Below are 25,014 nucleotides of genomic sequence, written 5' to 3'. Positions count from 1 at the left end.
AGGAGGAGATTCCCCAAACTCACCACAAAGGATCTCCTCTATGCCATGCTTGGGGAAAGGTAAGAGAACATGATGCTTTTATTCTCTTTGACCCTGGTTCTACTCACAATTTTATATCTATGGAGTTAGCCGCCAAGCTAGGCATACAATCCTACGAGATGGGAGATATCCTACCCGCAAATAGTGCCTTCAAGGGGCAAGAAGCTTCAGTCACTCCCTTAATCGGGAAATTGAGGCTTCATGTCCAAGGCTATGTGGACAAAGAGGATTTCTTTATCTCTCCTCTCAAGCATGAGGATGTAATCCTAGGGGCACCATGGTTTGACCGTCTGGCTGCCCATGTTAAATTTCCTGAAAGGAGAATCTCCTTTAAGTTCAAGGAAAAGGACATGTATATAGATGCTAGGGAGATGGGTAACACCATCCCCATTGTACATACACCAGCTTTCAACAAGTCAATAAAGAGCTCTATTTCCGTGTACATGATTTTTGTTAAAGATTCTCAAAATGAACCTAATGCTTTAGCAAAAGAAAATAAAAGCAACCAAAAGGAATTAGAGTTATCCAATTTTCTCAAGGGGTTTCAAGATGTCTTTATTGACGACATCCCTTGTGAACTACCTCCTAAACGAGGTAATGACGACCATGCAATTGAACTTCTTCCAGAAGTTCACCGCCTAACAAACCTCCTTATAGAGTTTCTCAAGCTCAACAAGAGGAGATTATGCGGCAAGTGCATGAGTTAATTGAGAAGGGCATGGTTAGGCCTGGCTCATCTCCATTTTGCTCACCTGTGCTATTAGTGCAAAAGAAAGACGGCACATATCGTATGTGTGTCGACTATAGAGCACTAAATAGGATCACTATCAAAAATAGGTTTCCCGTTCCACGGGTAGAAGACCTATTTGATAAGCTACAAGGATCGACCTACTTCAGTAGGATTGACCTAAAAAGTGGCTATCATCAAATAAGGATAGTTGATCAAGACATTGTAAAGACCGCATTTCGTACTACATTTGGTCTTTACGAATACATTGTCATGCCTTTTGGCTTGACTAATGCACCAGCCACATTTAACCGCTTGATGGAGAAGCTGTTCAGACCTCATCGAACCTTCACCGGAGTGTTCTTTGATGATATTATCATCTACTCTAATTCATTAGAGGAACACAAGCAACACCTCCAGGTAATATTTCAAGTTTTAAGAGAGAATAAACTTTATGTTAATCGAAAGAAAAGTGAATTTTTCTTGCAAGAGATTCAATATTTAGGTCACATTATCTCTCAAGATGGAATCCAAATGGATCCATCCAAGTTAGAGGTAATAAAAGGATGGCCTAAACCAAGGAATCTTCATGAACTAAGAAGCTTTATAGGTATGTGTGCATACTATAGACGCTTCATAGAAAAGTTCTCACAAATTGCGGGACCATTACATGACCTAACAAAAAAAAATGTTAGGTATACGTGGTCTGCTAAGGAGAACAATGCTTTCGAAAAGCTTAAAGAAAAGCTTATCTCTCAACCTGTGCTTACACTACCGGATCTCTCAAAACCATTTGAGGTCCAATGTGATGCTTGTGGTGATTGCCTTGGGGCTGTTTTGCTCCAAGAAGGGCACGCCATAGGCTATGAGAGTCGAAGGCTCGACCCTGTTGAGCAAGCTCTAGGCATATACGAAAAAGAACTCCTTGCAGTTCTACATGCCTTAGACTCATGGAAGCACTATTTATTGGGGACTCCTTTCATTCTGCGAACGGATCACCAAAGTCTTAAGTACTTCATGACGCAGACCAAGCTCTCCGACAAACAAATGAGGTGGGCAAATTTCCTTTCGCAATTTCATTTTCATATTGCTCACATAGCTGGCAAGCATAATCAAGTAGCCGATGCACTCTCAAGACGACCGAGAGTGAATGCGGTTTCCATAGCAACTCACAATGATCTATCTTCAATGATAGATGAGTATGCTATTGATCCCGATTTTAGAGATGTGATTTCAGCCCTTGCATTAGGGAAGAAAGAAGAACCATTTACTTTACAAGATGGTTATCTTCTCTATGGCAATAGACTATGCGTTACTAACTCACTACGTGAGAAAGTAATGTATGAATCTCATGCTCCCCCATATGCGGGGCATAGAGGGATTCAGTCTACCCTAAAGGGAATTGAAACATATTTCTATTGGCCTACCATGAAAGTGAACATACATGAGTATGTTTCCAAATGTGTGGTATGTCAAAAGACAAAATTTGATAGAGGGAAGCAACTTGGATTGCTTCAACCCTTGCCAATCCCTAATTCACCGTGGGAGAGCATATCCATGGATTTTATCTTTGGATTGCCTAAGTCTATCCATGGGAATACGAGAATATGGACGATAGTAGACAGGTTCAGTAAACAAGCTCATTTTATACCTGTCAAAAAGACTATCAAAGCCCATCAAATGGCAACCCTCTTCATTTCACAAATTTTCAAGTACCATGGCTTGCCAATGTCCATAGTGTCGGATAGAGATCCTAGAATGACCAGTAATTTCTGGAAGGGTCTCTTTGAGAATTTAGGAACAAGGCTAAACTTCTCTTCGGCCTATCATCCACAAACTGATGGCCAAAGTGAAATAGCTAACCTAACTATTCTCGATCTACTAAAAGCCTATGTAACGGAAGTAGATCAAAGATCCCAATGGGAGAAGTACTTACCCTTAGTAGAGTATGCTTACAATAACACTGTACATACTTCTACAGGAAAAGCACCTTTCGAGGTAATTGAGGGAAGATCAAAAAGTCCCTTGCTACTTAAGGTACATGGGAAGATCTTCGCTGCAGATGAGTATAGCCGAGACCTACAAGAATCTTTCCAAAAGATTAAGGATGCTATCTCTATCTCACAGCAAAGGCAAAAGGCTGCTGCTGACAAGCACAGAAGAGCCCAAGCCTTTAAAGAAAACGATTGGGTCTTGTTAAAGTTTCCCAAGGCTCGATTAAGGCACACGACGGGCAAGAATCCTACGGGCCACCAAAAGTACTATGCTAAACTAGCAAAAAGGTACTATGGTCCCTTCCAGATTCTTAGGCCAATCAATGACATGGCCTATTAACTTAAGTTGCCCAATCATTGGCTCATACACAATGCTTTTCATGTGAGCCTTTTAAAGCCTTACAAAGGAGAGCCACCTCAAGAACCAACTATTGAAGACCCACCGGAGATCGAGGACCACGAGGAGGTGCTGCAGCCCGAGTCCATTCTCCGACATGAAGACAAGGTATTAAGAGGCGGTAAGACTATCAGACGATATCTTATTAAGTTTAAGAATTATCCTTTTGAAGATGCTAGATGGATGCAAGGCATACAATTAAAGGATAACCTAAACCTTGTCAATGCTTACAATGCTTCCCAAGAGTAAGCAAATGTACAAAATGTTAAAAATGAACAAAAATTTTTGTCTTATAAGACTCTCTTTTTCTTTATTTGTGCACAAAAATGTAGTATGCATGCTTAGATCAAGTTTGTGGAGACGACGTCTCCCAAACACCAAGTAGAGCTTGTCACTCTACTATGGAAGACTGATAGGACTAATGTGCAGACATGCTTGCGGCAGCCTCAGGCTCTCAAGCGCCAAATGGACTAGTCATCCATTATGGAATGATGTCGTAGGGTAACATAGGGATCCTCTACCCGCTAAGAAAAGGACTCATGCATATGCTTTATCTTCTCTACACCATAGTCGAGGACGACTATGATTTCAAGAGAGAGGTAATGTCATAATAATCAATATCTAATTCTCCTAAATTATTTTCTCATATTAAACTGATCATTTAATGTGGGGAAGTGCCAAGGGAGAAAAAGCTAGAATATTGGTTAAGTTAGCAGACCGGCCACAGTAGGGATCCAAAGGAGGGAAAATAGGGATCCAAAGGGGGGGCCATCTGCAAAAGATCCATGTGAAACAATGGGCCAAAAAGACCCTAAGGTTCAGCCCATTAAGACTTCCAAAATGCTAAGGTTCCAAAATTCAAAGGTTGTGTCCAAAGGTTAACCCTAGGGAAAATTGGATGCTTAGTGTGAGCTCAAAAAGTCTTTGCATATCCCTACATGGGAGGGGGCGAGCCCCAAAGCTAGGGGATGAGAGAGAAAGCTACACACACACACACAGGCTCCCTTTACACAAAGGGAATGAGGGACACATGTCAGCTCCCTAGGCCAGATGCCCACAAGGTGTGCCCAATTCCTATTGGAAGACCCTTGAAGTGGACCAATGAGAATTAAGCTAGAGTAAATCTAGTTTAATTAATTTAAAAACATTTAATAAAAGAAACCAATAAGAATTAAGTGTCCTAGAAGACTATTGGGCAGTCTCCCAAGGGGTCCAATGAGCATTCAGGAGCCCCATGGCTTGCCTGATTCCTATTGGCCAGGAGGCAAAGGGGTCCAATGAGAGTTTAGTTTAATTATTTAATTATCTAAAGCTCTCACAAAAGGGGAAAGGGGGACACATGTCAGAAGGCTATCACTTATGCTGCTTAATCCCTATTGGCTTGACCTGGGGAGGTCCAATGAGGCAAAAGCCAGCCTAACTTAGCAGCTAGGGCTCGCCCAAGAGAGAGAGGGGGCTGATTTTTGCTTGGCATTGACACACAACACTCTCACACTTGACCATGTGTGAAGGAAAAATACTCTATCTCCTCCCAAGCTTTAATGGAGAGCTCATCACCTACTCCAAGCTTGTGAGATAGAAGCCTACATCAACACTCTCTTGGCATGTGGATGCAAATCCAACCAAGAGCCAAGCTTCAATGCATGCTCATCTTCTCTACCAAGCTAATTACTAAGCTAAGCTATGCTAATATGAGTGATTATGTGAGGAGATGTACTTCTTTCTCGTAAGATACTTCTTTTTCCTCTCAATCTACTCTCATACCCTGCTAGCTCTCACCATCTTCGAAGGTGTGTGAGGTCTTGGGTCTGAGAACGGGGATAATTCAAGTTGTGTTTGATTAAGTATTTTGCTTGGTGTATGAAGCTTCCATCTTCATTGCACTAGCTAGTCTTGAAGGAACACAAAGAATTGTATTGTACAATGTCTCTCTTGATGGGAGAAACCATAATACAAAGCCTTTTGGAGGGGGGACCGGCTCCATGCAAATCCGGTCCTCAACTGTTGTCAATAGCTTAATTGCTCTCTCTTTTGAAAGTATTGTCGATGCTATCTAACTAGGTGTTATGCTTTTTGTTGCTCTCTCCACCCAAGCACTCTTGTAATTCTCATTAGGAATCAACTCTAATGAAATGCCCACTATGTTCATGCTAAATTCCGCTACACAAAAGATTTTAGGCCATTAAATGTTACATAAAGAGGGTTTCCATTTGATGGGCCTTAATAGCCTTTTTGACAGGTATGAAATGCGCTTGTTTACTGAACCTATCTACTACTGTCCATATTCCCGTATTCCCATGGATAGACTTAGGAAATCCAAAGATAAAATCCATGGATATGCTCTCCCAGGGTGAATTAGGAATTGGAAAAGGTTGAAGCAACCAGGTTGCTTCCCTCTATCAAAGTTCATCTTTTGGAAAACCACACATTTTAAAACAAACTTTTGTATGTTCGCTTTCATGGTAGGCCAATAGAAGTACATTTCTATCCCTCTTAGGGTATCTTGAATCCCTCTATGCCCCGCATATGGAGGAGCATGAGATTCATACATTACATTCTCATGTAGTGAGTTAGTAACGCATAGCCTATTACCATAGAGAAGATAACCATCTTATAGGGTAAATGGTTCCTCTTTCTTCCCTAGTGCAAGGGCTGACATCACATCTTTAAAATTGGGATCGATAGCATACTCATCTATCATAGAAGATAGATAATTGTGAGTTTCTATGGAAACCGCATTCACTCTCGATCGTCTTGAGAGCACATCGGCTACTTGATTATGCGGCCCAATAATGTGAGCAATATGAAAATTAAATTGTGAAAGGAAATTTGGCCACTTCCTCTTTCTTCCCTAGTGCAAGGGCTGACATCACATCTTTAAAATTGGGATCGATAGCATACTCATCTATCATAGAAGATAGATAATTGTGAGTTTCTATGGAAACCGCATTCACTCTCGATCGTCTTGAGAGCACATCGGCTACTTGATTATGCGGCCCAATAATGTGAGCAATATGAAAATTAAATTGTGAAAGGAAATTTGGCCACTTCCTCTTTCTTCCCTAGTGCAAGGGCTGACATCACATCTTTAAAATTGGGATCGATAGCATACTCATCTATCATAGAAGATAGATAATTGTGAGTTTCTATGGAAACCGCATTCACTCTCGATAGTCTTGAGAGCACATCGGCTACTTGATTATGCTTGCCAATAATGTGAGCAATATGAAAATTAAATTGTGAAAGGAAATTTGGCCACTTCATTTTTTTGTCAGAGAGCTTGGTCTGCATCATGAAGTACTTGAGGCTTTGGTGATCCGTTCGCAGAATGAAAGGAGTCCCCAATAAGTAGTGCTTCCACGTCTCTAAGGCATGTAGAAATACGAGGAATTCGTTTTCATATATGCAGGACTTGGCACCTGTCCTAGCCTTCTGCACTGCATCCGCCTGCACCCTTTGCTTGGTATAGACCATCTCCCCGCTTCGACCAACTTTGGTTGTACCAATGTCTTTCTAATGTTGTGCCTACCGCTGATGATTTCACTACTAACTTTCATGATATTTATGCAAGTGTGCATTCTGCTATTAAACACTCACAAGAAATTTACACTAAGCATGCTAACAAGCACCACATGGCACACCAATTCAAAGAAGGTGATTATGTTTTACTTCGCATTGAAAAACAAAGGATCAAAAGTGTTGATACCAATGTCTTTGTTAAGCTTGCACCTCGTTTTTATGGACCTTTTAAAATTTCAGCTATCATTAATGATGTCTCTTTCCTTTTGATTTATGTAAAGCTTATTCTCTCATAGAACTTGAAAAATTACCTAGAGGTGTTGTTTGTGTTCGTCCAAGGAATTGGAGTAGATGATTATATCATCAAAGAACACTCCAGTGTAACTACGGTGAGGCCTAAAGAGCTTCTCCATCATGCGGTTGAATGTAACTGGTGCATTGGTCAAGCCAAAAGGCATGACAATGAATTCGTAGAGACCAAATGTAACGCAAAATGCGGTCTTTACAATGTCTTGATCCACTATCCTTATTTGGTAATAGACACTTTTTAGGTCAATCCCATTGAAGTAGGTCAATCCTTGTAGCTTATCAAATAGGTTGTCTACCTGCAGAACGGGAAACCTATTTTTGATAGTGATCCTATTTAGTGCTCTATAGTCGACACACATAGGATATGTGCCATCTTTCTTTTGCACTAATAAAACTGGTGAACAAAATGGAGATGAACTAGGCCTAACCATTCCTTTCTCAACCAACTCATGCACTTGCCACATAATTTCCTCTTGTTGAGCTTGAGAAACTTGATAAGGAGGTTTATTAGGCGGTGAGCTTCCTAGAAGAAGCTCAATTGCATGGTCATCATCCCCTCGTTTTGGAGGCAATTCATTAGGATGTCGTCAATAGAACATCTTGGAATTTATTAAGAGAATTAGATAACCCTAATTCTTTTTTATTCCCTTTATTTTTATTTGACAAAACATTAGGTTCATTTTGAGAGTCTTTTACAAATATCATGTACACAGAAATAGAGCTCTTTATTGACTTATCAAAAGCTTGCTTATGTACAAGAGGTACAGTGTTACCTGACTCATTAGCATATATGTACATGTCTTTGTCCCTGTACTTAAAGTAAATTTGGCTTTTAGGGAGCTTGATGTTGGCTGCCATGCAATCAAACCATGGTGCCCCTAGGATTACATCCTCATGCTTAAGGGAAGAGATGAAGAAATCCTCTTTGTCCACATAGTTTTGGACATGAAGCCTCAATTTTCCCAATTAAGGGAGTAACTGAGACTTCTTCTCCCTTGAAAGCACCATTGTCCTGGTAGGGTATCTCCCATCTCAAAGGCTTGGATGCCTAGCTTAGTGGCCATTGCCAAAGAGAATGCAAGCATTATGTTCTCTTACCTTTCCCCAAGCATGGCATAGAGGAGATCCTTTGCGATGAGCATCTTCTTCTTGAACTTCAACTATGGAAGCTCTAGGAGGTTCATTGTGTGTGTTCTTTTGTGGGCAAGCACGATAAGCATGCTCTTGCTCCCCACATTTGAGACAACGGTTATCCTTGTGATAACGCTCTAGCTCTTCAGGAGAGAGTCTATTTTTGCCTTTGTAGACTCCCTTCTCCTTAGCTTTGTTGTTGTTGAAGTTTCCCTTGGGAGACTTTTGGACATGGTCCTTCCCCTTAGGCTCATTACGGTTTTTGCTTTCCATGGGCGTAATATTTTTCTTAGCCCCTTGTTGGAAGTTGATTCTCGTAAAGCCACCATAGTGTGGTGTATGACCACTAAAATAGTGCGAGGCCTTTGGGAGTTGACATACTCCGCCATATCTTCAGATAAACATGCACAAAATATGTTGTTTTTGCTCTCCAAAATCTATCTTTTTGTAGACAGTGGCTTTGAGATGTAAATCCCAAAACTTGTCTACGTATTTGTGAATAGATTCGTAGGGAGAGATCCTCAAGCTTCGCCATTCAGTGAGCACTTTGTTCTTGGCATCGCTAGCCAAAAACTGCTTCATAATGGAAGCTCTTAAAGCTTTCCATGTTCGTGGAGCTTCACCGTTTGCTCGTAGGCTAGACCACCATTGCCTGACGGACTTTTGGAGATGCATGGCTACATGACGTATCTTAGAGGACTCCGTAAAGCCCTCATCTCCAAATGCTGCATCCAATTGTTGAATAAAAGCCAAGAATTTGTCTGTAGCACCAAAAGTGCCATCTAGGTAAAAAAAGAGATACTATTTCCTCCCTCCTTGAACTGTTTGAGCTTGAACAACCTCTTCAGAGCGGCATAGGATTTCCTATGGCCTCTCCTTTTGAGTTCTTTGGGAGCTGCACCATCACTTCCTTGAGAAGAGGAGGATGATGATGAATATGGAGAAGAGCGTGACCTCTTTATCAATTTTTTCTTCTCATACTTCCTTTCTTTCTTCTTTGAATTATGGTGAGAAGGCCTATGCGATGGTCTTCTCCGTTTAGGGGGTGTTGGAGAGCGTTTTGCCCGCTCTCTTCACGGTGCCATCTCTTGCTAAGCACTATCTGATAACCAAAATCTACCAACTCTCTCACTAAGATCAAGCTTTGTCTCAGTTGAGGAATGTAGCACACATGTCGGAGTGTGTATGATGCACCACTGGGCAAAGACAAACAAACGTCTCCTGCACCCTCTATGTCGAATGCCAAACCATTGACCAAGTGCACACAGCCAAGGCTCCCACTAGAAAAAGGGTTGAACCAGTCACAATGTGGTGTGACATGGAAAACAACATCGCTATCAGGTAACCACTGTGGAGAAAGTGTGCTATCCATAGACAAATCTGCAAGAGGTACACTTGAGGCAAGCATTATATCATTGGCATTGGCATAGACTGCCACTGTAACTGCCTCTCTAACATGTGTGAAATCCATATCTGCACTATGCATACATGTCTGATGCTACCTCATACATATGAAACAATGGTGTCTAATGTAACACGTGTCACCACAATGCCAACAACGCAAGTATCGGCAAGAATGAGACCGTCGTCTCTCAAAAGTCACCATAGTGGACTTTACACTGTTACACATATTTGCAACCATAAGTGAATGGCTAAGAACCAACATATGGCAAGAAATCTTGGAAAAATTTAGCAGAGTCTCCCCTATAAACTAAGAAAAACCTCAAGTATAATCTCAACCATAAACCATGCCAAATTGGCAACAAAGTGGGAAGTCACTCACCCACTACACAATTCTCAAAATCATGATCAAACGCATCAAACCTGACGCCACATATGCACAAAACCAACTCCACAATTTGTAAACTTTGCAAGCATAAATTGGGTCAAACTGCTCAACCGAGCGTAAAGCGCATAACCATATACGGAAGTAGAGAGAAAACTAGCTCAAAATGCAACCCACAAGAGAAAGTGTTTTTAAAAATTTGCAAAAAGTCTGTGAAATGTATGACTGTCCTGACTGTAGCCACACAAGCATATGCTAATCCTCACTCCTTCAAGAGTGGATACGAGAACACCAAAACTGTGTCCAAATTGACAAAACCTACCAAAATTGAGAGTGAATACACGATCAATGTCAAAGTGGGAGCCAAGCTCGACCACTAACCATCAAAGAGTAAATTATGGATACGCATAAATCATGGCGTGAATCTGGGAAAACTCTAGCAGAGTTTCTCCTAAAAACTAAGAAAAAACTCAAAAATTTCACCAAATACGCATGGAAATAGACACTTAGTGTCTTAGTAGCAAAATCCACAAATGGTCTACATGCAATGCCAAAAGCCTGACAGACTGGCTCACTCTTGACTGAGTGGCTCTATGGATGTATACCTCTCCAAAAACCGCAACAAACTTGTAAATCTGCTACTTGCAAGCTACACCTAGCTCAAGCTATATCCACATAAGCACGCATAGCATGAAACTGTACAAGATCGTGCAAAAAATTCTCTCTAGTGCTTCGCACAAGCTGCACTACAACATGTGAGCAAAATCGTTGGAAAAATGGCAACTATTACCTCATTAGTCGGTAAACATGTCGATTGGAAATGCCATCTAAGAGCTATATGCGCTCAAGAAAAACCTCCTCTAGAATGGTCTGTCAAAGCCGTATCTCTCGGTATGTGCCATTGAAGCCATAAACTGGAGAAAACCGTGGAAGTCAAGAATCCTGGGATGGTTGTCGGAGCTGTCTTCCCCTGTGGAGCGGAAGTGCCAATGCTATGGCCGCTTGTGCTCGAAGTCGAGAAAATGCTCGATGTCGACTTCCGCCGCCGAGCGGAAGCGTGCTAGTCCAATAGCCGCAAATCAGTGTAGAAACCAATGGGTTGAGCCGTCAATGCTCAAAGCCAATGTTGAGTTGTCAATGCCAAGGTTGGAGAGGAAAATCTCCACGAAACCAAGAAAACGTCAAAATCGGTGTTGATGGGGTGCAGCGGGGCTAAGGTGGATGCCAGCGACGGCAAGGAGAATCCATGGCGTGAAGGCGTGCAGCAGACAAGGACGAACAAGAGAGAGAGAGAGAGAGAGAGAGAGAGTCGATACTCAGAGACAAAAAAATAACGCTATGATATGATATTGTAATCCTGTGTAAATACATATAGCTTTTTAGGCTTGCCATGCAATGGCCATGGAGACTGGAACTGCCTACTATAGGCTGTGCCCACAAAGGCTTAAACGCACAAGGGCTTGCATACCCAACAACCCCCCCCTCAAGCCCAAATCACTGACAATGGACTCGAGACAGACAGACCATGGCACATTTCATTCACCTGAAACTATGAGTAGAAGTCCCCCCTTGACAATAACATAGGTATGTGTGTGTACTTCCCTCAAACAACTATCAGTGTGAGACTTACCAAAACTCGACCAAACAACAAAGGGTGGTCTTGCTGCTTTTTATGTGGCAGTGTCTATAACCTGTACAGAAGTCTGGCATGACAATAAGTGACAATAGATAAATCATAACAGACTTATGACAACATGATAAAACATGACTTTTAGCTAGCACAATTAAACTGAAAAGCAGTTGAAGAATAGTGCCAAAAAATTGAGTTGAAAGAAACCAATCTGAACTTGCTTCTGCTATTTTTGGGGCACCACCTTGAATCATGGAATGCTTAATAGAACCATTATAGAATCCAATTTGATTGTAGTGACAAACTGATCCACAATGTTCAAGGCTCCTTTAACTGTATCCGATTGACATCCGTCACATAAGTTCCCTTTCACAGTAGCACATACTAGAAGCTGCATGGGTACCACTTCGACTGTCGGCTCATTAAACTCGTTGATTGTTGATGCCATATTTGTATTTCTAGAAGAGCATATTTGGCTTCGTATTCGTCTTCACGTAGTACTTGCACCCGAAAAGAAGGCCGTGTTTATCTGCTAAAAACTATCAGCACCATCTTCAAGCCTTGCACTTGCAACTGGAAGCGTTTTGTAAGGCTCGTATGAATGACCTCTTGGACTAGTTAAATTAGGTTGGCCACTATTTCAAAATAGTGTGAACACAAAGGAAAAAAAACAAGCTCTTTGTGTCTGTGGCAACGAATACAGACGCTATGAGAAGTGCCACCGAAACTCCCAAGAATCAGCAGCGTTTTGAGAAGTTGCAGTCCACAAGCTTAATCACCTGCACCTTACCAATGATCACCTCATGCACATCATTCTGAGATGATGTGTTTGCACCAAGTAGCCACCAAGGAGGACGATGACGATGAGGTGCTCTATTGCAGATTTGATTGCATTTTGATATGCCGTCTTGCAAACGCCTAGGGGAGGAGCATGTTGAGATGCTGCCTTTGCCTTGCGAGTGCCAAGGATCACCAAGCATGTGGCTCTGATACCAGTTGATGGGGTGCAGCGGGGCTACGATGAATGCCACCGGTAAGGAGAAATCCATGGCGTGAAGCAGACAAGGACGACCCAGAGAGAGAGAGAGAGAGAGAGAGAGAGAGAGAGAGAGAGAGAGAGAGAGAGAGAGAGAGAGAGAGTCGATACTCAGAGACAAAAAAATAATGATATGATATGATATTGTAATCCTACGTAAATACATATAGCTTTTTAGGCTTGCCATGCAATGGCCATGCAGACTGGAACTACCTGTTATAGGTGCCCACGAGGCTTAGATGCACAAAGGTTTGCATACCCAACAGGTGTCGAAATTGATGTCGATTCACCCAAAAATCGTAGCTGATGTCTAGCCGATTCCAGGTGATGTCCGAGCTTACTTGCCAAGGCTCACAAACGTCGCAAACGCCTATGTGTGCGCATGAGCGCATGTTGGAGAGGAGGAATGGGGAACACGCCCAGTACACAAATAAAGGCCTCCCTATATCTCAGGGCACTCGCAACACCCCTATCCTCTCAAACACACCTTTGAAACACACACGGCTTTCTAGCAAATAATAAAACCCACCCTTGGCAGTACCACAATTGAACATACCCATGCCACAATCCTCAATCCTTGCCCTTCAACATAGACGACACCTCTCTCTCTCTCTCTCTCTCTCTCTCTCTCTCTCTAACTTTTCTTCCCTCTCCGATGAGCTGCAAACCCTTGAGCGGAAGAAGAAAAAAAACTCCTCCTTCCCTAAAGTCCTCCCCCTTTTCTTTACATCCTCTCTCCCCTTTTTTAATCCCCAAGGGGCAACGACGGCTAACGGCCCCCTTCCCCTTATTGCTCTTTTCTCTTCTTTCAAACTTTACAAAACAAAATGAGGGATCACGAGGACCTACCAATGAAATTTTCTAAAATTTCTTCCTGGCAAACTCAAGGAAAGGAATTTTGCTTATTTGGAAAAAATATTTTTCACGAACAGTAATAGTCTCTCTCTCTTTCTCTCATGTAGGTGCACACCATGGTCTCTCTCTCTCTCTCTCTCTCTCTCTCTCTCTCTCTCTCTCTCTCTCTATTTGAGGTAGTCGAGAGTTTACAGGAGGAAGGTAAGGTACACAGCCAATGGGAAAAAGTAATAGTCTCTCTCTCTCTCTCATGTAGGTGCGCACCATGATCTCTCTCTCTCTCTCTCTCTCTCTCTCTCTCTCTCTCTCTTTGAGAAAGTTGAGGGTTTGCAAGAGGAAGGTAAGTTACACGGCCAGTAGAAGGAAGGTAAGGTACACATCACTACACAGTCTCGACTCTTTGCACCATGATCTCTCTCTCTCTCTCTCTCTGTGTAAAACTTCATTATTTTTATGATAGTAGACTGGATAACCTAGGCTATACCTAGAACATCAGCAAGTCATAAGCTATCATAACACGCTGAAAACATGCAGCATTAAAAGTGTTGAAGTGCAATGCTTCGACGATTACAGAAACCAGTTTCTAGACCCTTACAGCACCTTGTAGGCCTTTTGCAACGATTTCAGCTTCGAACACAGTCGTCTTTTTTGCACAGCGGGTCACCTAGACGAGTAATGGTGGGTTCATCAAGAGCTTCTACCCCCCGGGGCGGTCACTTTTTAGAATGTGTATGATATCACGTGAGTTAACCGGAGAGGATTATTAAAAGACCAAAATGTATAAAAATATATACATAAAGAGGGGGATGAGGGTTTTTTAAATAAGCTCACAGTGTAAATATAGTATGTATATTACAGTGTAAATATAGTATGTATATTGGGATATTATTAATTACCTCTTGAACGCACGTGATATAGAGATCTTTTGATAAGTGACTATCCCAGGCTTTTGCCTTTGCCAGCAACGCCTCCTTGACTTTCACAAGCCGCATGAGTTCCTCAATCTCTGCTCCAAGCACCCTATTCCTCTCTTGCACCTTTGATGATAGAATCTGGAGTTCATCATTAGCAGCCAAGGCAGGACTGTCTGATGCACGCTTAGATCTGGCTTGCAAATCCTCTTTAATCTTGACAAGCTTTGATAACTCTTCCACTTCAGCATTGAGGGCGCGTTTCTGCCGACGAAGAGAGGAAGCTTGCACACAGAGATCTTCAATGTTCTTTAAGAGCTTCTGAAGCTTTTATATTTCACAGCCAACCTCATGCTATGCTGAAGAACCCTAGCAGAGAGAGTCTGGGTTTCGTCTCTGATCTTGTATACCTCATCACGCTTTTTAATCAGCTCATCAACCTTGAGATCGTACTGTCTGGCGAGCTGGAAGAAGGTTTTTTCAACACGGCGACGATGGGCAAGCGACTGTTCATGGTGGATTCGCTCTTTCTTGGCAACAGCATCCTCACTAACGTTCATGTTGTAGCCCGCATAGCCACAGCCCACAGCGATGGCCAACAAGGAAAGATTCCCCAGCCTCAGCAAGCCCTCCTTCATCCTGTCCGCCATAGCCATCTCCTTCAATTGATCAAAAATCTGTCACATCTACGCAGCTGCCATTTTTCACGCAGATCTCATATGCGCGAGCGGCGTTGCAAGAGCGCTCTCTCTCTCTCTCTCTCTCTCTCTCTCTCTCTCTCTGACGCAATCGAGGGTCTGCAGAAGTACGGTTGCATTTAGTGAAGTGCAGGAGCCTCAAGGCGACATCTGGACAGCTTGCACAAAACTGAGGCCCCTGTCAGAGTCAGACTGGGACACCCGCCCCACTCTGATTTTCAACTTAAAACAAACAATGATAAGAAATTATCGACTAAGAAAAGACGGACCTCTTTTTGAAACAGCTAGCTTGACATTAGAGCTGTAGAGTCGGAAACATGCGTAGAGTTCAAATAGTTCTGAACATCAAGAGCGTGCCTTCTATGACACTCCTGAGCTTAAGATGAAGTCGAGCAATGATCCATGACAACAATCAAGCTTACCATGTCTTCTAAATGTGCATTTTTGGTGCCCTGTAGTCAGAAAAGTAGAGCCCCGTTGCGTGGCAAATGCTCGTGCCAATGAACTCTTGCAGAAGATGCCGGCATAACCTCTGGTACACATGTGAGGGCTAGAAGCTGCGCCAGAGAGAAAGAAAACCCTAAATGGAGAGCAAAGAAGTAGAGTATGCAAAGGCTTCGTAGTGGGGGTACCTCTGGGAATGGCATCCTAGGGAAGGTAAAGTAGGACGAAGGCAGTGCAGGAGGAAGAATCAACAGGCGAGAAGGAAGGTCGAAGAGGGAGGGGATGGCGATGGCAGACGAAAGCTTGAAGCCATGAAACATTGAGGTGATGGAACTCCTGAGGACACGTCAAGCTCGCATGTGCTACTCCAGGCAGATTTGACTTCCTTGCAATGAGCAACACCACATATGAAAAACAAGATGAGGGATGGCGCGCATGCTCAGATGCTGAGCTTTGACAAGCCCCAGTCCATACTCTACGTTCCTACAGACGGCTCTAAGCAAAATTTTGCACGCCTTCTCACCTCAAAAAGTGATGGCCGTCCATGTGGATGCCATCCGTGAAAGAACGCCCAAGCTAGCCCAACACTAAGGCCTTTCCTTATCAAACGATGTCTGTTTTCTACGTGCTGGTAGTCTATAGAATTGTGGCGACATAAGCTACGCATAGGTACTCATAAATTTCAGTTTCGGGCACTTTCAAAATTCTGCTCTGTCATCCTAAGCATTTTCCGCAGATGGGTTTAGAGTGAGGGTTTTGAGTGTAGAAGCGTAGGGACAGGTGTATCCTAGTGAGGGGATGGTGTTCCTTAAGTTTCATATGAATTTGGCATGATTAGGTGAGTTAACTTCCGTATGTATGTATGTGGCTAGGTGGTGTACTCTAGAGCAGTGAGGTTCTTGATTGTGGTTTAGTTGGCCTTCCACAGTGTTGTATGTGTAGGATGGTCTCAGCCTGACAAGCTAAAGAGATTTCCTCCATGTGCCTATCGTGTCATCTGTGTCCTCGATTGACATTATGTTGATCTAGGTAGTGTTTGCATGCACTTCATGGGTGTGTGAGTCGCTCCCGCAACAACCTCACACACCTTCGAAGATGGTGAGAGCTAGCGGGGTATGAGAGTAGATTGAGAGGAAGGAGTAGTCTTACGAGAAAGATGTACATCTCCTCACATAATCACTCATATTAGTATAGCTTAGCTTAGTAATTAGCATGTTAGAGGAGATGAGCATGTAGTGAAGCTTGGATCTTGGTTGGATTTGCATCACAAAGCCAAGAGTTGTTGGTGTAGGCCTCCCTTCCCACAAGCTTGGAGCAGGTGATAAGCTTTCCATTAAAGCTTGAGAAGGAGCGAGAGAGTCTTCTTGCCTCACACATGAGTTTGTGTGTGGATAATGCCTTCAAAAAATCAGCCCCCTCTCTCTTGGTCGACCCCTCTTGCTATTTGCTCATGGTGCAACCCTATTGGCCCTTTCTAGGCTTAGCCAATGAGTATTAAAAATCATAAGGGCTAGCCTTCTGACATGTGTCCCCCTTTCCCCTTTTGTGAGAGCTTTAGGTAATTAAGAAATGCAGCTAAACCCTCATTGTACCCCTTTGCCTCTTGGCCAATAGGAATCAGGCAAGCCATTGGGCTGCTGAATGCTCATTGGACCCCTTGGGAGACTGTCCAATAGTCTTTTAGAGACTCTTAATTTCTATTGGTTATTTTATTAAGTGTTTTTAAATTGATTAAATTAGATTTACTCTAGCCTAATTCTCATTGGTCCACCTCCATGGCCATCCAATACGATTTGAGTACACCTTGTGGGCATCTTGCCTAGGGAGCTGACATGTGTCCTTCATTCCCTTTGTGTAAAGGGAGCTTGTGTGAGTGTGTGTGTGTTTCTCTCTCATCTCCTACTTCTAGGGCTCGCCCCCTTCTATTTAGGGATGCATGAAGACTTTTTGAGCACACACAAAGCATCCAATTTTCCTAGGATTTTGACCTTTGGACACAACCTTTGAATTTTGGAACCTTAGCATTTTGGAAGTCTTAATGGGCTGAACCTTAGGGTTTTTTAAGCCCATTGTTACACATTGATCTTTTGCAGATGCCCCCCCCTTTGGATCCCTATTTCCCTCCTTTGGATCCCTACTGTGGCCAATCTGCTAGCTTAACCAATATCCTAGCTTTTCTCCCCTGGCACTTCCCCATATTAAATGATCAGTTTAACATGAGACAATAATTTAGGAGAATTAGATATTAGTTATTATGACATTACCTCTCTCTTGAAATCATAGTCATTCTTGACTATGGGGTAGAGAAGATAAAGCATATTCATTAGTTCTTTTTCTAGCAGATAGAGGATCCCTATGTTACCCTACGACATCGTTCCAGAATGGATGACTAGTCCATTTGGCACTTGAGAGCCTAAGCTGCCGCAAGCATGTCTGCACATTAGTCCTATCAATCTTCCATAGTAGAGTGACAAGCTCTACCTAGTGTTTGGGAGACTTTGTCTCCGCAAACTTGATCTAAGCATGCATACTACTTCATTTTTACATTTTCTTACTCTAGAAAAGCATTGTAAGCATTGAGAAGGTTTAGGTTATCCTTTAATTGTATGCCTTGCATCCATCTATCATCTTCAAAAGGATAATTCTTAAACTTAATAATATATTGTCGGATAGTCTTACAGCCTCTTAGTACCTTGTCTTCATGTCGGAGAATGGACTCAAATTGCAGCACCTCTTGTTGGTCCTTGATCTCCAATGGGTCTTCAATAGTTGGTTCTTGAGGTGTCTCTCCTTTGTAAGGATTTAGTAGGCTCACATGGAAAGCATTGTTTATGAGCCAATTGCTGGGCAAATTGATTTGATAGGCCATCTCATTGATTGGCCTAAGAATCTGGAAGGGACCATAATACCTTTTTGCTAACTTAGCTTAGTACTTTTGGTGTCCCGTAGGATTCTTTCCCGTCGTGTGCCTTAATCAAGCCTTGGGAAATTTTAGTAAGACCCAATCATTTTCTTTAAAGGCTTGGGCTCTTCTGTGCTTATTAGCAGTAGCCTTTTGCCTTTGCTGCGAGATAGAGATAGCATCCTTAATCTTTTGGAAAGATTATTGTAGGTCTTCGCTATACTCATCTGTAGCAAAGATCTTCCCGTGTACCTTAAGTAGCAGGGGACTTTTTGATCTTCCCTCAATTAACTCAAAAGGTGCTTTTCCTGTGGAAGTATGTACAGTGTTGTTGTAAGCATACTCCACTAAGGGTAAGTACTTCTCCCATTGGGATCTTTGATCTAGTTCCGTTACATAGGCTTTTAGTAGATCAAGGATTGTTAGGTTAGCTATTTCACTTTGGCCATCCGTTTGTGGGTGATAGGTCAAAGAGAAGTTTAGCCTTGCTCCTAAATTCTCAAAGAGACCCTTCCAGAAATTACTGGTCATTCTAGGATCTCTATCCGACACTATGAACATTGGAAAGCCATGGTATTTGATGATTTGTAAAATGAAGAGGGTTGCCATTTGATGGGCTTTGATAGTCTTTTTGACAGGTATAAAATGAGCTTGTTTATTGAACCTGTCTACTATCGTCCATATTCCCGTATTCCCATGGATAGACTTAGGCAATCCAAAGCTAAAATCCATGGATATGCTCTCCCATGATGAATTAGGGATTGGCAAAGGTTGAAGCAATCCAGGTTGATTCCCTCTATCAAACTTTGTCTTTTGGCATACCACACATTTAGAAACATACTCTTGTATGTTTGCTTTCATGGTACGACAATAGAAATATGTTTCAATCCCTTTTAGGGTAGATTGAATCCCTCTATGCCCTGCATAAGGAGGAGCATGCGATTCATACATTAATTTCTCATGGGAGTGAGTTAGTAACACATAGTCTATTGCCATAGAGAAGATAACCATCTTGTAAGTTAAATGGTTCCTCTTACTTCCCTAGTGCAAGGGCTAAAATCACATCTCTAAAATTGGGATCAATAGCATACTCATCCATCATAGAAGATAGATCATTGTGAGTTGCTATGGAAACCGCATTCACTCTCGACAGTCTTGAGAGTGCATCGGCTACTTGATTATGCTTTCCAGCAATGTGAGCAATATGAAAATGAAATTGCAAAAGGAAATTTTTCCACCTCATTTGTTTGTTGGAGAGATTGGTCTGCGTCATGAAGTACTTAAGACTTTGGTGATCCATTCGCAGAATAAAAGGAGTCCCCAATAAATAGTGCTTCCATGAGTCTAAGGCATGTAGAACTACGAGGATTACCTTTTCATATATGCCTACAGCTTGCTCAACAACGTTGAGCCTTCTACTTTCATAGGCTATGGTATGCCCTTCTTGGAGCAAAACATCTCCAAGGCAATCACCACAAGCATCACATTGGACCTCAAATGGCTTTGAGAGATCCGGTAGTGTAAGCACATGTTGACAGATAAGCTCTCCTTTAAGCTTTTTGAAAGCATTGTTCTCCTTGGCAGACCATGTATACCTAACATTTTTCTTTGCTAGGTCATGTAATGGTCTTGCTATTAGTGAGAACTTTTTTATGAAGCATCTATAGTATGCACACATACCTATAAAGATTCTTAGTTCATGAAGATTCCTTGGTTTAGGCCATCCTTTTACTACCTCTAATTTTTATGGATCCATTTGGATGCCATCTTGAGAGATAATGTGACCTAAATACTGAATCTCTTGTAAGAAAAATTCACTTTTCTTTCGATTAACAAAAGTTTATTCTCTCTTAGAACTTGAAATATTACATGGAGGTGTTGCTTGTGTTTCTTGAATGAATTAGAGTAGATGATGATATCATCAAAGAACACTCTAGTAAGGTTCGGTGAGGCTTGAATAGCTTCTCCATCAAGCAGTTGAATGTGGCTAGTGCATTGGTCAAGCCAAAAGGCATGATAATGTATTCGTAAAGACCAAACGTAGTGTGAAATGCGGTCTTTACAATGTCTTGATCAACTATCCTTATTTGATGATAGCCACATTTTAGGTCAATCCTACTAAAGTAGGCGGACCCTTGTAGCTTATCAAATAGGTCTTCTACCCATGGAACGGGAAACCTATTCTTGATAGTGATCCTATTTAGTGCTCTATAGTCGACACACATAAGATATGTGCCATCTTTCTTTTGCAGTAATAACATAGGAGAACAAAATGGAGATGATCTAGGCCCAACCATGCCCTTCTCAACTAACTCATGCACTTGCCACATAATCTCCTCTTGTTGATCTTGAGAAACTCTATAAGGAGGTTTTTTAGGGGGTGAACTTCCTGGAAGAAGTTCAATTGCATGGTCATCATTGCCATGTTTAGGAGGTATCTCACAAGGGATGTCATCAATAAAGACATCTTGAAACCCCTTGAGAAAATTGGATAACTCTAATTCCTAGTGGGTGTGTATCTTTTCTTTTGCTAAAACATTAGGTTCATTTTGAGAATCTTCAACAAAAATCATGTACAAGGAAATAGAGCTCTTTATTCACTTGTTAAAAGCTTGCGTATGTACAATGGGTATGGTGTTACCCATTTTCTTAGCATCTATGTACATATCTTTTTCCCTGAACCTAAAGTAGATTCTCCTTTCAAGGAATTTAACATTGGCACCCAATGCCATCAAACCATGGTGCCCCTAGGATTACATCCTAATTCTTGACAAAAGAGATAGAGAAGTCCTCTTTGTCCACATAGCTTTGGACATGGAGACTCAATTTCCCGATTAAGGGAGTGACTGAATCTTCTTTCCCCTTGAAAGCACCGTCTGCGGGATGGGAATCTCCCATCTTGTAAGCTTGTATTCCTAGCTTGGTGGCCAACTCTATGGATATGAAATTGTGAGTAGAACTGGGGTCAAAGAGAATAAAAGCATCATGTTCTCTTACCTTTCTCCAAGCATGGCATAGAGGAGATCCTTTGTGGTGAGTTTCCTCCTCTTGGATTTCAACCAAGGTAGCTCTAGGAGGTTCATGGCAAGTGTTCTTTTGGGGACAAGCGCGGTACGCATGCCCTTGCTTTCCGCACTTAAAACATCGGCTATCCTTGCGATAATGCTCAAGCTCTTCAGGAGAGAGTTTTTTTTTACCTTTGTAAACTCCCTTCTCCTTAGCTTTGTTGGAATAGCCCGTAGGAGACTTTTGGCCATTGTCCTTCCCCTTGGGCTCATTGGAAACCTTGTTTTCCGTGGGCTTAGAATTTCTCTTAGCCCCTGTTTGGAAATTGATTTGACAAGCCACCATAGTATGGTATATAGCCGCCGATATGGTGCGTGGCCTTTGGGAGTTGACATACTCCACCATTTCTTCAATTAAGCCCGCACAAAATTGTTGCTTTTGCTCTCAAAAATCCAACATTTTGAAGACAATGGCTTTGAGTTGTAATTCCCAAAACTTGTCTACATATTTGTGAATGGATTCGTAGGGAGAGAGATTCAAGCTTTGTTTTTGGCATTGGTGGCCAAAAAATGCTTCATAATGGAAGCTCTTAAATCTTTCCATGTTCGTGGAGCTTCACCGTTGGCCCATAGGCTAGACCACCATTGCCTAGCAGACTTTTGAAAGTGAATAGCTACATGGTGTAGCTTAGAGGACTAAGGAAGCCCTCATCTCCAAATGCTGCATCAAATTTGTTGGATAAAGGCCAAGACTTTGTCCGTAGCACCAAAGGTGCCATTGGAGGTAAGGGAAGAGATGCTCTTTCCTCCCTCTTGGAACTTCTTGAGCTCAGATGACCTCTTCCACGCGGCATAGGATTTCCTATGGCCTCTTCTTTTTTATGGTTCAAAAGTTGCACCATCACTTTCTTCAGAAGATGGAGAATTTGAGGAAGATGGAGAAGAGGGTGACCTCTTTCTCGCATTTTTCCTTGCCTTGATCTTCTTTGTCTGCATCATCACTGTCATAAGGAAAACTGAGATCGCTGGCTGATTTGCTGTAGGCGGAGAGAATAGGCTAATTCGAAGAAAAAACACTAGGCTAATATACTATGAATGCCAAGCAATAGGGCTGATCTGCAGTAGCCAGCACAATGCGAGCAAGCCGGTGAGAAAACGTTGGCTATGTTGATGCAAAAAACACTGGGTAGCTACTCATCTTAACACCCCTTCTCTGTTTGAAAATGCTAGGAAGGCATTCCTTTTTTATACTGACTGAAATCTGCTCCGAAAATCGATCATGCAAAGATCCACATGGTCATACTCACAAAATTCCTCTGCTGATGTATTACAAAAGGTAGTCTGACAGTTTGTTGTCCTTGCATTCTCCAAGAGCACTCCAAGAGACTCTGTATGGCGAGGAGCCCTCACTTCCTTGCCACAACCATGCTAGGAATATCCTACAATTAACATACTCCAAGAGGTGACATTTCTCACAAAAAGCTTATTAAAAACTTTTTCTGCTTTTGCATTTGACATACATATCAAGAAAAGCCTTACGAAGAACAACATCTTTCTAATAGGTCATGACTAGCACTCTCATCATGCATTCTCTCAACCATGTTAGGATCTTTCAAAATGGCAGATGCTTTCAAGGTGCCGATCGCCACCGATGGCTAAAATGCACATCCAAGGCAAGAGGAATGAAGGACTCAAAATGCAGATCTTGGCGTTGCCAATGATGGACAGCAATGGAACACTCGATGTTGACATGGAAATGGCCGAGGAGAAGCCAATGGGCTACCGAAGAACCGGACCACAACGGGATGATTGCGAAGGAAGTTACAAGACGTTTCGTCGATGGAGAATGGGCTGAAAAGTGAGATTGCTAGCTCATTTGCTGCAGGCTGAGAGCATAGGCTGATTTGAAGAAAAAACACTAGGCTAGCCACTGGGTCTTGTTGTACACAAAGCTGCTATGATTGCTACGCGGGGAAGGCGCAGAGGCTTGACTAGAAAAGAAGGTCAATTTGAGTATGCCAATGAGGCAAACAGTGACATTGTCGACCTTCTACTGCTGGAATGAATAGGGAGGAGCTTGGCCTACAGACTCTATGCTACTGAAGAATGCTCTCGCCATGTCGAGGAGGTAGGCTTTTCTACATGGGCCTTTCTACTTCAAACTGATGTTGCTTCTCTAATCTTTCCCTTTCATGCCTGTCAGCTTCATCTCGAGCCTCCCTTTGTCTCTGACAGATCTCTGCCCTCCACTCGGTATCATCATTTTCTTGGATTTTCTTCAAGCTTGATGAGTATGGCATCAAAAAATACATTTGGGCCAGTATCAAACCCAATGTTGGTTGTATATGGTGCACGATCCTCCAATTGCAGCCACAGATGCAACTAGGGGGCCAAAGTGTCTACCAAAAATTCTTGTTGTTGTTCAACAGTCTGGTTTTCTAACTTGGGAGTAATAAGCCAACTTCCTTCAGAGTTCTGGTATTATTTGTACTTATTTTCATCAATGATCAGATTTTTTGAAGAAATTAGGCCTATTATGTATCAGCCAAGGCACCTTACCACCATGTCCTATGCAAAAACACTTGCCATCTGTGGGACACATGTTTAACCTCATCATCCTGTCTTATTGCAGTATTAGCAAGAACCACTACTAAATTGCGAATCCATGGGACGAAGCTGACTTGACTAGTGCATAGAGGCTACAAGAGGTTGTCAATCTCTCAAAAGACAACTAACAACTCGCAATCTAACTGAATCTACACTGAACTGACTGAAATCACCAAAATCGAATCGCTCGTCGGCAAACAAATCACATCCGTTACAGCATCAAATGACATCCAAACATAACAAACTTCTAGGACGTGTTTATAAGACCTAAGCACAAATGCTTATGGTCTCAAACCTCGCTTTAGGTCAATTTCCAAAATCACAATTATTAATAGAAATGGATTTTTGACCTAGTCGTTTTTGATTCAAAATGCATCTAAATGCTTAGCAATGATGCCCCAATACCCCGCCTATGCTTAGTTTTTTATTTGAAAGTGTAAATTTCTAGTTATGATGAAAGTCGGCAACGTCAAAAGCTAAAAAATACCGTGATGTGTTTACGTCAATGCATAGATCTCCTACCTACGGTTGCAATGCAACAACGCGACTGCAATGTGACAATCGGGGAGGGAGTAAGAAGCACTCTAATGGCTATTGCCCACACAGGAGCAATAGGCATTACGGGAATGATTACCCGCAACTACATTATATGAACATCAACGCATAGAATGACAAGAGAAGGAAGTACAAAGTACACAGATGCAGAACAACCCTTGCTTCATTCATCTGTAATCCAGACACAGAGTACAATAGATGATGCCATGGATATCATAGAGATTGGTTAAGTTACATCAAAAGACAGGTATGCCCCTCCATATACAACCGCTGCTCCAGCGTAGATCGAGAACGGTGCACACACTCCTGTCCCATGATATCCTATGAAGAACTGCCGCTCCGGCCGCCGCATACCGCATGACTCCTGACTCCTGATCCACAGTGTCCAGAGGACCGCAGGACCGCATGTGCGGCTAATGCCGTAACACCTGGCACGCACGGTGGATTGCGCGAACCCACAATCAGCCCC

At 42.3% G+C, this 25,014-nt stretch overlaps 1 protein-coding gene across 1 annotated transcript in view; it reads right to left on the bottom strand.

Annotated features, from left to right (window-relative positions):
* LOC147440507 (uncharacterized) overlaps positions 1 to 15,131 on the bottom strand; it is a 28,487-nt gene extending 13,356 nt beyond the window's left edge. The window contains 2 exon segments of the mRNA XM_086483529.1: positions 14,320 to 14,687; positions 14,690 to 15,131. Coding sequence (XP_086339655.1) covers positions 14,320 to 14,687; positions 14,690 to 14,990 — 669 coding nt within the window. The 5' untranslated portion in view covers positions 14,991 to 15,131.
* Between the last annotated feature and the right edge of the window lie 9,883 nt (positions 15,132 to 25,014).

Source organism: Adiantum capillus-veneris, chromosome 15 (genome assembly GCF_014529385.1).
Source record: "Adiantum capillus-veneris isolate H3 chromosome 15, ASM1452938v2, whole genome shotgun sequence".
Taxonomy (NCBI): domain Eukaryota; kingdom Viridiplantae; phylum Streptophyta; class Polypodiopsida; order Polypodiales; family Pteridaceae; genus Adiantum; species Adiantum capillus-veneris.
The sequence above is the reverse complement of the archived record's forward strand: the minus strand, read 5'-3'. Positions and strand labels throughout refer to the sequence as shown.